At 32.0% G+C, this 13,716-nt stretch overlaps 1 protein-coding gene across 3 annotated transcripts in view; it reads left to right on the plus strand.

The window, feature by feature from the left end:
* Positions 1-6,397: 6,397 nt before the first annotated feature.
* The window catches only part of LOC115879595 (cytochrome P450 4c3-like), a 74,938-nt gene continuing 67,619 nt past the window's right edge, over positions 6,398-13,716 (plus strand). For 2 of the 3 annotated variants that reach the window (XM_030896490.1, XM_030896492.1), the window contains exons 1-2: positions 6,398-6,465; positions 6,862-7,074. In XM_030896490.1, the coding sequence (XP_030752350.1) occupies positions 6,897-7,074 (178 nt within the window). In that variant the 5' untranslated portion in view covers positions 6,398-6,465; positions 6,862-6,896. The remainder of the gene's footprint in view (positions 6,466-6,861; positions 7,075-13,716) is intronic. The other variant, XM_030896491.1, reaches the window with a different exon arrangement.

Genomic DNA, 13,716 nt, shown 5'->3' on the forward strand with positions numbered 1-13,716 from the left:
ATTCAAGAATAAACAAATAACAAATATCAAACTTGACAATAATGCATATTCTAGTTATTATTTACAATATTAACATTAATAGCACAATTTAATCCCAAACTAGATAGTTCTGATTTTGTTTGAGATATGGGGGTTTTGGGACTTGAAACACTATCCAATTTTGATATAGAGGTACTTGTCCCGGTATTTGACACTCTAAAATTTTATTTGATATTTGAATTTTATTGTTGATAGATAATAATAATTTTTAGAAATATCCCGATTCTAATGTTTGTAGAAAAAATGTTGTTTGCAAATCGTGCGCGAACTACTTTGGTGATCTCGACTAATTTTTCAACTCGGCTACGCCTCGTTAAAAAATTCAAGTATCGATTACCAAAGTAGCACTTCGCGCACTAGATACAAAAATAACTGTCTACGGTCGTGCAAAAGTAGCTATTTTTTACACTATCTGCTGTATTAAGAGTCTATTACGCTGTATTACGCTGTACCTTTGGGTTGCTCTCAGGGGCCGGGTAAAGCGGCCTGTAAGTGTGGCCGAAGGAAATAGATATTATATTTCAGAAATCTGCCTAAGGCTTAGCCCGATCTTGTCGTGGTAAGCTACATCCAAAATTCCAAACACACGTGCTTTGATAAAGGCTTGATTAAGGTTAATATTAAGCTTAATAGCTAGTTTATTACAAAACCATATAAATTATATATCACTGTAATCACAAAACTTCAATCTATTTCCGTACTGTAACGGAATTTTAATTTATGTCTTTATTTTCAGGTAAATTTAGTCCAAACCAAAGATATTTAAACTCAAGAGATACAATTGTTTGCCTATTTCCTTCATCGGCCATTATTCTATCCTTATTTTCCCATCTCTCTTACACCGAAAACATTTGCCAGATTTACCTGGTATTGGTATTAGTATTCGATTAAATACCACAACCAATTGTTAAGTAATAAATAATTTTGTTTATATTTCTATAATATATCCAGAACATTAATTTGCTAACGTCAATTTTTTCATTTAAAGCTTAACTGCTTAACTATTTTAAATTTTATAATGGAATAAAAATATCATGGTCGTGTTTCTTTTAATAATAAAAAGCAGTTTGGCAATGTCAGTTTTAGAAATATGCCGGCGTAGTACCACAGTAGTAGCAGAGGCTTTAGAGCGTTTTATGAATGGGTCATTGTATCTCACAGTTTTAAATATCTTTGGTTCAAACATAAGGAATATTTTGTTAATGTTTGACTATCAAAATCTTAAAAATAAAGAAGTTGTCTAAAAATGTGCTACAATACGGATATATTATAATCCTTTATCTTTAATTTCCTTCTTCATTTGTGTAAAAATACCTAGCCAGTTTTACATAAAACGTTAAATGCTGAACGCTTATTTTTCTACTTTTTCGGCCTAGTGAAATGGACTCTTAATAGTCAATTTTTTACACTTTCCCACTTTCACACAAAAAACATCTTGGCATCATAATGACGATTTTAACTCAAGAGAAAAAAATTGTATTTTTTGTAAAATTTGATCAAATCCTGGAAGGAAACTATTCCGGAAAAGAGTTTTAATTGAAGAACAAGAACCCGAAACCCCCAGAAGCAGAAATGAGAATAAAATTCAAAAGATTGGAAATAAAGTTTGTCCATCAATTACCGAATTCAATTAGTGAATTGTTCAAACTGCGACATTAAAATTAAAATGAACTCAAAAAACAGTTATCAAAAAAAATTGTTTATTGTGTCATTGTTAATGGTAATATTATTCTGTAAATTACTCTAAAAACTTTTTTTCACAAATAAAAATAACCGACAACACTAAAATCACTGAAACGCGGCCGACAACGAAAACTGAAAAATATAACAGCACTTTTTGTGTGGAACCTGCATATCAAAATTATGCTGTACCATTATGTTTTTGTTTTTGAAATAATAGAAAATATAATAGAATTCTCTAATTACTAATTCTAACTTGTGAATTTTGATATTTTAACAATCTCTGACAATAACTAAACTTTCATATTAAACTTTTTGTTATCAAGATGACATTTTAGACGTCAACTGAAAAATATGTCATAATTTAATTTTAAATATGTATGTAATATAATTAAAATTAATAAAATGCAACTTTATACTAGAAAACATTTATACATTCACAAAATACAACAAAATCTAATAATACAGTGTTACGTTTTTCGTCGGTTCCGTGTGGATAGAAAGTCACAATTTATTTAAACACAATTTATTTACACTAAGTAACAAACAATATACAAAAATATATACAAACTATTAATAACTACTTATCTAGAAAGAATTTATTTTGAATTTAGCGCGACAACTGTACTCGTCTATTTATTTCTGTCCTCTTCAGGCCCCAGCCGCCGGCTTTTATACTCACAGCTAAAGATTTCTCGAATAATCCATAGATCATTAGGTGCATAGAGAAGGTTTCAAATGTTCTCGTATGTACTACTCCATTCCAGTGGAACTCGATTCTTCTCGAACGTTCGAATGAATCATTACGGTGTCTATTCTTTATTGCGATAATAAGGTCATATGGGGGCGGGACATTTTAGCTAGTTAAGTTATGCCGAGTCCACACGGGTCCGCAACAATAGTTTGAAAACAACGAAAATTAAATTAAAATAAAAAACAAGTTAAGCGCGACCCCTGTGTCAAAATTAGTTGATTAAATATTCCCAATTTTTACACCACATAATGACTGGTGGCGCCTCTAGTATTTGTTCGCACGGTTAGTCTTTTACACTCGTTTGTGACCATTAAAGAAAAAATTCTTATGGGGGATATTTTGTGATTTTTGATCTCGTCAAAATTTCACATCGATTGTCATTCTCCAGCCATTTTTGACGCCGCTTTTTTTCGATCATACGGTATAACTAATACGTTGAACAATACTATACTAAATTTAAAAAAAAAGATATTTAAGTTTCAATAATTGCTAATAAACAATTATGGCAACTTAAAAAAAAAGAGAAAAGAAGTAGGAACAATAAGAAATAGGATTACTACTTAATATTTCGAAGAGTTTGGTTTCGACCGCTAGAAAGTATCAAATGACTCGCACATAACTAAAAATGATTTTTTTAATTATTGTTCCGAAAGTACTTTCCGGTACGGTATCGGTTCTTTGATAGCCCAAAAGAACCGGATATCTCTAGTACTTTTGATAGCGGCATTTCGGTTATGAACCTTACTACAACAGCAATAATAGGGATATGTTAGATAAATCAAGATCGACAGAAAAACTAAAAGAGATTAAGCCGAACGCTACAAAAGATTTTATGTTCAAATACTTGCCATGGCTGCACAGTTTTGCCTTGTGGAAAAACTGCATGTGCGTGGCTACCTTTATATTGTTTTGTGCTGTAAAAACAGTATAGGATCTCTTGCCATTAATTACATGTAATTAATTAATTGCAATAATTATATTGTAAGTGATCAATGCTTCACAAGTGCATGGGACCTTCTGTTTATCGCCAAATTCAAGGGGCATTACCAGTGGCGGCTCGTCAGGGTGGGCAAGGTAGGTGGCCCTACCCTATAATTTTGTCAGAATTTAAGCGGTTTATTACATTATATTATTTACTATTAATGTTGCCAATACATAAAATAGTATATTATTCAACGAGCATATAATGGTGGCTGTTTTTCACGCGGATGAAGTTTATGACACAAGCCGCAGGCGAGTAGCATAAATCATCCAAGTGAATAACAACCATTATATGCGAGTAGAAACTAAAAGAAGATAACTTTATCCAGGACTATCAAAAAAATTTAGATAATATTAATATAAGTTTTTATTTTTAAAAAACAACTTTTGAGACCCCCCATAGATGAATGCAAAAAATAACATTGAAATTTTTAAATCGAATTTTAGAATGCAAAAAGTGACATTTAAAACTTCAAATTTTTAAATCGAATTTTAGAGTAGAAAATGAGGGAATGTTAACGTTGTTTCTTTGCAATGGTGTTTAATAATTTGTTTACATGTCGAGATATAACATGAGAGACTTATTAAAAAGAAAAACATATTATAAAAAATTTATGACAAGAAAAACAATTTTTGGTTTGGTTTGGTTTGGTAGATGAATGCAAAAAGTGACATTAAAAACTTCAAATTTTTAAATCGAATTTTAGAGTAGAAAATGAGGGAATTTTAACATTGTTTCTTCATAATGGTGATTAATAATTTGTTTGCATGGCGGGATATGTTATAAGAGAATGTTTAAGGAGCAAAATAGTTATTTACAGCACAAGCGTGTTTATGAACATTAGGGGTCGTCATTTTCTTGACAACTTCTTGATCTTGTCTTGATTTCAAGACAAGATCAAGACAAGAAATGATTTTTGGTTTTCAAGACAAGACAAGAAATTACTTCTCAAGATCAAGATTTCTTGACAAGAAATCAAGAAAATCTTGAAATTTCTTGAAAATATAAAATAAAAAAGAAATACTCATTTACTTAGGTATTTGTATATTATATGATTATTCTTAATTGATGGATAAAAAAATTATTAAGCAAAAAATATTTGTACGAAGCGGCACTTTGTCGGATGTCCAATGTCCAAAGTTGACATAACTACGTCCAGAGTCGGATGTCCAAAGTTGGTATACGGTGGGCAAAATTAAATTGGAACCTTTTTTTATACCTAATAATTTTTTAATTTTTAAATGTTTTTTTATAATTTTTCGGATATGTTATGGCCTACGATATTAGAATAAAAAAAAACTTTGCATAGTGGGTCTACTTCAGTGGCGTACAGACTTTTTGAATTAACGTAAAACTTTTAGAATAAAAAAATAATACATTTTAGTGTATGCCAGTGAAGTAGAGTAGCTTTTATCATTGTTGTTTTGACTGTTTTTATCTGTAGTAGTATTATCACTGTCACTATATATATATATATATATATATATATATATATATATATATATATATATATATATATATATATATATATATATATATATATATATATATATATATATATATATATATATATATATATATATATATATATATATATATATACTGTCAAAATCACTAATTAAACTTCTACGTCCAGGTGTCTGAGGTGGTAGGCATTCTGAACCAGATTCAATTACGAATGGCTCAGATTTGCTGCTCAACGAACCCTCACAATCACTCATTTTAATGTTAGATAATAACAATAATAATAATTAACAAAATTATGTAAATCTGATGATTTTGGCTACTGTAGTATAATAAGCCCAAAGTTTTTTAATTTTTTGAAAATTAGATGCCTGATCCTCGATTTTACGCATAAAGCATAAACATCACATTAACCAATCTTACTTTTTTAAACAGGGGGTTCCCCTTTAATAAACGAATTTTAAACGGGTGTTCCCCTTTTATCAAGATATCAAGAAATTTCAAGATTTCTTGAATCAAGACAAGAAATCAACTCTCAAGAAATGGTCGAAAAGACAAGATTTTTTTTTAATTCTTGAAAATATTTCAAGACAAGACAAGAAATTGCTTGTCAAGAAAAGATTTCTTGTCTTGCCGATCCTTAATGAATATGATTACGAGTGTGAAAGATTAGAACGACGAGGTCGTAGACCGAGTCGTTCTAATCACACGAGTGTTGTAATCATGTTTGAACGCACGTGTCATGTACAACGTTTTATCTACAACCGAAAAATAAGAAAATTCTGTTTTAATTTTCGTTTATTAGTCGCCCACCTTTAACACCTTTAACTATGACATTTGTCACATTTTTTTAATTATAATTGTGGGGAATTGTCATTATTATAAAAACTAGTTGTGTTATAGATTTATAACACCACTAGTTGTGTTATGAATCTCATAACGTAACTGAAATACTAAAAACATAGTAATGTAAAAACGTTATAACTAAACGGTTGTAGATAAAATATTTTAAAAATCTCGTGAAAAGAAAAACAACTTTTCAAACACCCCATAGATGAACGCAAAAAGTGACATTGACTTCAACATTGTGACAACTTCAAATACCTCTTGTTTGGAGTTTGGATCGAGATATCCGTGGAGGCGGTGAATAATGAAACCATTATTCACTAGTTAATAATGAATATTATTATTATTTCATAAACTCATGTATAATAATCAAATTATATTTTGCTTATTACAATGGAAGTCCGAAACTCTTTCAGTTATAATTCCCGAACTATGTTTTTAACTTAGAGATAACATAATTTTACGAGCTGGGTTAGAATATTATGTAAATTATGGGGGATGGGGGGGGGGGTGACAATTAGACGTAATTAAATTTTTGTCGCCTACCCAGTCTCAAGGGTTACGAGCCGCCACTGGGCATTACTCAAGAGACTGTACCAAAATTTGCTATACGCTGTACTAGGCAAATATATTTCGGTGCATAACCAGGCGGTTAACATTGCTTTACGTTGATGTGACGGCGCAATAACTCTATATATAGGTAAATAAATATTTTTATTTAAATATCTCTACTTTTTCTAAAATTTTGGACTTTTAAAAAATACATTCTGCATAAACGTTTAGGCTTGTTCTAAAATGGTTCATTCCCTTTATACTTTTTCAAATTTCTGTATCCTTTAAAAATAAAAATACGAAAATATGGTATATTTTTTTATTTGGTATAAAAATCAAAACGCGTCTCTGTGGTAAAATCAATTGGCTCCTTTTATAACAAAGTATTGTCACAGATATTGTACAATATGATAAAAAAAACGGCGTCAGCTATGGCTATGAAATTATATAGGGAATGTCATCGACCGTCATTTCCAACTGGACTCCGTTTTTTTCGATCATACGGTATTATACTTAACTGACTAACTAATTTTTTTTAATCTAGTAAACTCTCAATTCAAGTTTTTATGGTTCCGTATTATGGCATGGTTAAAAATTGTAGTAGGAGCAGGAGTACTCGCAGTTTTGATCATCCTGAACGTAGCATGGTCACTGTATAAAAAAAGACACATTTTTGAGTTTGCGAAAAATTTTAACGGTTTCAGGTTCTATCCGATATTTGGAAACTACTGGCAGCTTAAAAACATAGGTTACTCAGGTTAGTAGTACATAATTACTGTTAATTCTTTAAAATACTGGATGATATACATACATTGTAGTCTACCCTTCTGTGATTCCTCTAAAAATCGACATTTAATTATAAAATATATCACTACAATCTAATTGTCTAATAATCTATAATGATTTTCTTTTTTCTTCAAATACTACAGGATTTATATTGTATTAATGATGTTTGTCTCCTCTGCAATGTATTTGTATGTTTCGTGACTTAGTGTGCGAACACAGTGCAAGCAGGTTTGCCGCTTACTGGTAGTCAGCGCCAATCTGGGCACCTATTCTTGACATCGTTCGCAACTTTGCGTATACGCATCACGTGTATTGTTATAAACAGGGTATCCCAGAAATAAGTGCAAGTATTTTAAGGGGTGGTAGATCTCGATTAGAGGTGGGAATTCTAGTTCCTTGGGAGGAACTAGTTCCTTAGTTCTAGTTCCTCCAGAAAAATAGTTGCTTGAACTAGGTCCTTAGTTCGCAATAGTTCCCGACTAACATTGACATCCCCGTTGCTTGCTAATGGATTTCGTTTTCAGTCAGAACTATTCACCCCCCAGTTTACTATTCAAAATTATACAGATCATTATAATTTTTATAATGTACAAAATATAAGAAGACGTGTAATTGCATAGGTTAAAAACATATAGGTAAGTTTTATAGCAGATAAAAAATTTAAAGAAACTCAAATAAGAGTTTAAAAACTATATCACAAATCAATTGGAGGAAATAATATGAAAAATGTACGAAAAAATGTATTTTTCCCCACTTCAAGCTTTTTATTTTCGTCTAAAAATTCAGAATATCTACTTCATTTTATAAGATATTTCTTAATTTTAGGGACCTAAAGTGAAACATTCCCATAAAATATTTAAAAAAATGTGGTAATTACGCCGCGCCGGCTGTGGCAATAGACAAGGCCGAATCCATCGTCGTCGCCTTGTATTATATCGCGGATCTGCCGACTGAATAGATTCCCGTGAACTAGTCTTTTAATAGTTCCTCTAGTCCGGATCCGATAACATACGGCTGGCACTCCCCACGCCTGCCTAGCATCAATCGCGCTGGCTGATCCATACGTAAACTAGTCTTTTATTTAGTTCCTCTAGTTCCTTTAGGTCCGGATCCGATAACATACGGCATACGGCTGGCACTCCCCACTCCTGCCTAGCATCGATCTCGCTGGCCCGATCCGTACGTACGTAAATTAGTCTTTGATTTAGTTTAGTTCCTCTTGGTCCGGATCCGATAATGTACGGCTGGCACTCCCCACTCCTGCCTACCATCGGGCTACGCGCGCTAGCCGATCCGTCGCCGTCGCATATTATTCTATATCGGTCACAGTCTCGATCCCTGAACAGGTTCTGAGGAACTAGTTCTTTGAGAAACCAGGAACTAGTTCCTTTCATTCCGGTGTCGGAATAGTTCATTGGAACTAGTTCGTTCACGAACTACACACCTCTAATCTCGATAAAAGAAACATATTTTCTCATTATCGTTTTTCAAATAAGTCCAAAATAACGGAGTTATTTTACTTTGAAAATTTCCAAAAAAATTATTGCTTTTTTGCTAGTAATATTAATCATTAATTAGAGGAGAGGTTGCTAATATGGAACCCCATTTTGTTTTTCCTACACAATATTTTTTCCTCTACTCTGAAACCCTTTCCACCGATCAAATAGGGCCATTCTGTGCAAAACCAAGCAATTGGATGAGGATGCTAGAACAAGAAAGTAATTTGTATATTATAGACGATATTTGAGCGAGGATGGGTGTTATAGGGTAAAGACTATTTCCTTTAAGAATCTATTTAAATCAATGTTTTTTTGGCAGTGGCAAATATTGGCAAGATTTTTGTACATATTCCAAAGCTGGAGACTTTAAGCATTGAACGGATACTAATTTCCATGCGGAATATTGCCGAATAGTCTTACACCTTATAAAAATGCCTCTGATTTTTTAAATATAAAACATTATAAAGAAATAGAATAGAAGGAAACGTTTCAAAATAAAAATATGGCATAAAACAGGACTTGCCAGCTGGCTCTGTATCCATGATGACAGTTATTATAAACAATTTGCACAAAAAAAGCACTACAAACAATTCCACTATTTTATAATCTTAGAAATTCAGAATACACTTAAGAATAATAAGTACAATAATTCACACAATAAGTATGAATTAACTTATAATTGAAATATATTATTTATTTGATAGTCAACTTACGACTTAAAAAAGCTAATAAACGCGCTTACATTTAGTATTTATAGATTTGTATTCAGTTAAGATAAAAAATGAAAATAAAAATATTTCACTTTTGGCCAGGTTTATAGACCAAATACCCCTATGTGCGGCGCCGGCGCGGCGGGAGCGGCGTTTGGATATGGTTAGGTTAGGTTAGGTTAGTTAATCAGGTAAATTTCCTAATTAACTACTTCCGAACCCTGCTCGCATCTCCGAAAAAGCCATATAACAATACATTGCATATACGCAAAGTTACGCATCACGTGTATTGTTATATGGCTTTTTCGGAGATGCGAGATGTGAGCGATATGTGGTCAAGAATAGGTCCCCAGAGACGGCGCTGGTTGCCGGAAAGCAGAAACCTGCCTCCACTATGTTCGTACCCTTACGAATTAAACTGCTTCAAATTTAACTGTATACATATCTTCCGTTAATTTTGTTTCGGTACCTAGTTAAATTTAAAGAAACTGCGTCTATCTTTATTTGTGTCTTAATCGCCGGGTATAAGCTCATTTTCATTATTATCTAGTATTCGCCTTTCGTTATACAGGGCCGGCAATGGTGGTTCGGGCATCTGTAGCTCCTAGAATAAAAAACATGGGAATTTTGTTTAAGTGCGTACCTAAAGGTACATACTTAAGGATGTATTTCAGGAACATATTTTAACTTCTATATGGTGGCACAAAGAAGTGTGAGTGGATCGGGATGATTTTTTTTAAATGGAACACCCTTTATATTATTGCATTTTTGGCTTCCTTTCAGATCACTTTACATAATCCTAAGACATGAGTGAATATATTTCGACAATTTCAGAGACAAAATTAATAAATAAAAATTATACATTTTTCAGCCGTTCTTAAAAAAATTATTAATAATACAAGAACTGTCCTGAAGTCAAAACTATATTAGGTATTTACTTTAGATGATCTGTACTCACTTTGCTATAAATATGAAAATCGTAAATCATACAGGATGTTCAAAATTCTACGCCAAACTTTCTAAAATATAAAATAATTTTTCTTCGTTTTTTTAAATGGAACACCCTGTATATTATTTGTTCAATGGAGAGAGAATTAAGAAATGAACATTTTTTGTGTTTAGAGTATTTCAAAATTTTTAACGATTTCGCAAATATTCCAAGTTTTATATTTCATATGGCACATATTCATATTTCAACAGTAATTTTTTATCAGAATCATTGGTTGGATTTTTCTCTCGTATCTGCAAAACTATTAAAAATTTTGAAATACTTTTAATACAAAAAATGTTCATTTTTTAACTCTCCATCTAATAAAAAAAAATATACGGGGTGTTCCATTAAAAAATAAAATAAAGAAAAAATATTTTATATTTTAGAAAGTTTGGCGAAGAATATTGAACATCCTGTATGATTTACGATTACCGTATTTATAGCAAAGTAAGAACAGACCATCTAAAGTAAATATCTATTATAGTTTTGATTTCAGAACAGTTCTTGAATATTTAATAATGTTTTTAAGAAGATTGAAAAATATATATTTTTGATTCGATTATCTCTGAAACTATTGAAATATATTTACTCATATCTTAAGATTATCTAAAGTGATCTGAAAGGAAACCAAAAATATAATAATATACAGGGTGTTCCCTTTAAGAAAAATCATCCAGATCCACTCACACTTTTTTGAGCCACCCTATAGAAGTTAAAATATTTTCTTGAAATACATCCTGGTACATACTCTAGGTTTGCACTAAAATTCTCAAGTTTTTAATTCTAGGAACCGGACCCTGTATAAAATTCTGGTCCATTAAACCAAACCACATTTTGAAGGACGTTTCGGGTTCCTAAACCTCGTAATATTATATCACCTGTGTTGTCTTTTTTACGTGTTTCCAATCCTTTATATTTGACAATTCTGTGATTTTTACAACTCTATCAGGTAAAAGAACGTGGCGATTTATTTTTATCTTATTTAAATAATCTAAAATATATTTAAATTGCATATATCCTAAGCTCTCATATTCGGCCATAAAATCTTTGTATTGAACTTCAAGATCATTATTTTTTCTAAACCGTTTTTCTAATTTATGAAACATTTTTAAATCTACTGACATTGAATCATCTAACTTGGTTTGGCATTCTTCGTTAAACGAATACTGTACTATGAGTTTACCCTCACTATCGCGTTTTGCTCTTTCTCTAAAAATTTCTTCGCAAATTTGTTCCTCTTTTGATAAAAAAAAATATTTGGTATGTTTTCTATAGTCGAGAATTTGTTTAATGTTTCGTTTAAATCTTTATTCAGACTGAAGTTTGATCAGTCAGTAATCGGAAATGCAATTCTCCCTGCAAAAACCCAGCCGAAACGTGTTTCACATAAAACTGGCAGTTCACTACCCAATGTTATTTTTCCGTTTTTATGTAGTTCAGAAAATATAATCCGAGTAATAAATCAATTTAGCGTGAAACATTTTGTCCGCTAACTTAATATTAGATGCATAATTTACTTTGTTTTTATCAAATTTAAGCAAAGGCAGTTTCTCCGTGATTGCTGGCACTACTAAAAAGGAAGGATTTGCTTGAAATTTTTCAACTCGTGATTTTATTTTTGTGAAAACCCTTTGGAAGATGCGAGTTACTTTTTGATTCATTCCTGATAAAGTAATATCAATGTTTTCGTGCTTGAGTTTTAATTTATTGCATAAACATTCCGTTATATTATAATATTCGGTTGACTTCCCGAGTCTAGTGCATTACATTTTTATGCCAACTACCTGAATAATCCGAGATCAAAATAGTAGTTAGGTTAGGTGAAAAAACAGCAATGAAGAGGTACCTATCAAAAACGGCAAGAGGAGTGGGATACATCCGACAAAGGAAGGTGGACTAGAAAGTTAATACACAACGTGGAGGACTGGACGAGTAGGAAACACGGAGACGTGGACTATTACATTACCTTGCACAGAATAAAGAAAATACCAAATAGCAACTGCATGTACTGCGACGAAATCGACGATACCGAGCATACGTTGTTCGGCTGTCCAACATGGGAAAACGGAAGGTCTGCCTTATTGTCGGATGTAGGAATGTTAATATGAAAATGACCAAAACTAGCGAAATATGGGGAAAGGTAGGGGCATTTATGAAAGAAATAATAATAGAGAAAGGAAAGAAGAAAAGGCAAGAAATGTGGAAGTATCTTAAAAATAAATAGGATAGAATATAGATAAAAAATTAACATAGATAAGATATAAACCGCAAGAATACGTACGAACCCGAAGTAATACGGCGGTTCCGGGTAAGGGGAGAGGAGGAGCTGATTCCTCGGGCGTGGACTTTTTTAGTGGGTAACAATTCGACACCCACACTGTTTGGTGTTCGTCTCTATTATCGTCTCTCCCGAGATGGTGATGGGAACGAACACCACTCGCTTATAAAAGGTTTTTTACCACCAACTCACAAAAAAAAAGTTAAGTTAAGTTGCACCACTAGATTTGCAATCACGTTTAAAATGCCCAGCTCTAAGACAGTTGCTGCATAATTTATATTCCGTAATTACTTTGTATTCTTCTGGAATTTATAAAATTTTAAATGATTGACATTGATAAATCCGATAATTTTTATGATAATATTTTGACAGTCTATATAAGGACGATTTTGACTAAACTTACATTTTACGGTTTTATCATTTATTTTATCATATTTTGCAAAGCTAATTCGAAAATTTATTATTGACAGCTTCGAGCGCAAAATATTTTTTCGTTAGAAAATCAACTAAATCATGCAAAGTGGGTAAATTTTGATCGGTTTGTTTATTTTCCCACTCTTGTTTAATCCTTCAATGGGAATCATCCAATTTTTATAATATAATAGGTATAATATATCCCAGTGATTTACAGGTAAATGTAATATTTCTAAAGCAGAAATATGTCGATGCGAAGAGCCTAATAAACTATTAAGTAGAGGAGCTGATTCTCGAGAAGATTCTTTGAGGTAAATTAAATAACAAATTGCTAACGTGATGATTTACGATTGCCCGTTTATTTTCGTATCTCTTTTGAAGTAAATCCAATGCAATAGAATAATTTGCAGATGTAACGTCCAAAGAATCGATTACTCTTAAAACATCAGCCTTAAAATAAATGTTTTGGTACATAAATTCGGTCCTAAGATTTCAGTACGGGTATGCGGTATCACGAAATACCGGTCCTACAATCGGTATACCGGTTCCAACAATTAGATCGGTGGGACCGATACTGGATCGGAAGACCTGTTGGACCGGAAGACCGGATGGACCGGATGAACCGGAATATCGGAAAGACCGAAATAACAATTTTGGTTGTTGTGCTAGTAAGCATATACCATGATACCGTATTAAAAAATGTAAATAGAAAGTTCTCGTG

This window comes from Sitophilus oryzae, unplaced genomic scaffold (genome assembly GCF_002938485.1).
Source record: "Sitophilus oryzae breed Bouriz unplaced genomic scaffold, Soryzae_2.0 scaffold_1582_pilon_pilon, whole genome shotgun sequence".
NCBI lineage: Eukaryota > Metazoa > Arthropoda > Insecta > Coleoptera > Curculionidae > Sitophilus > Sitophilus oryzae.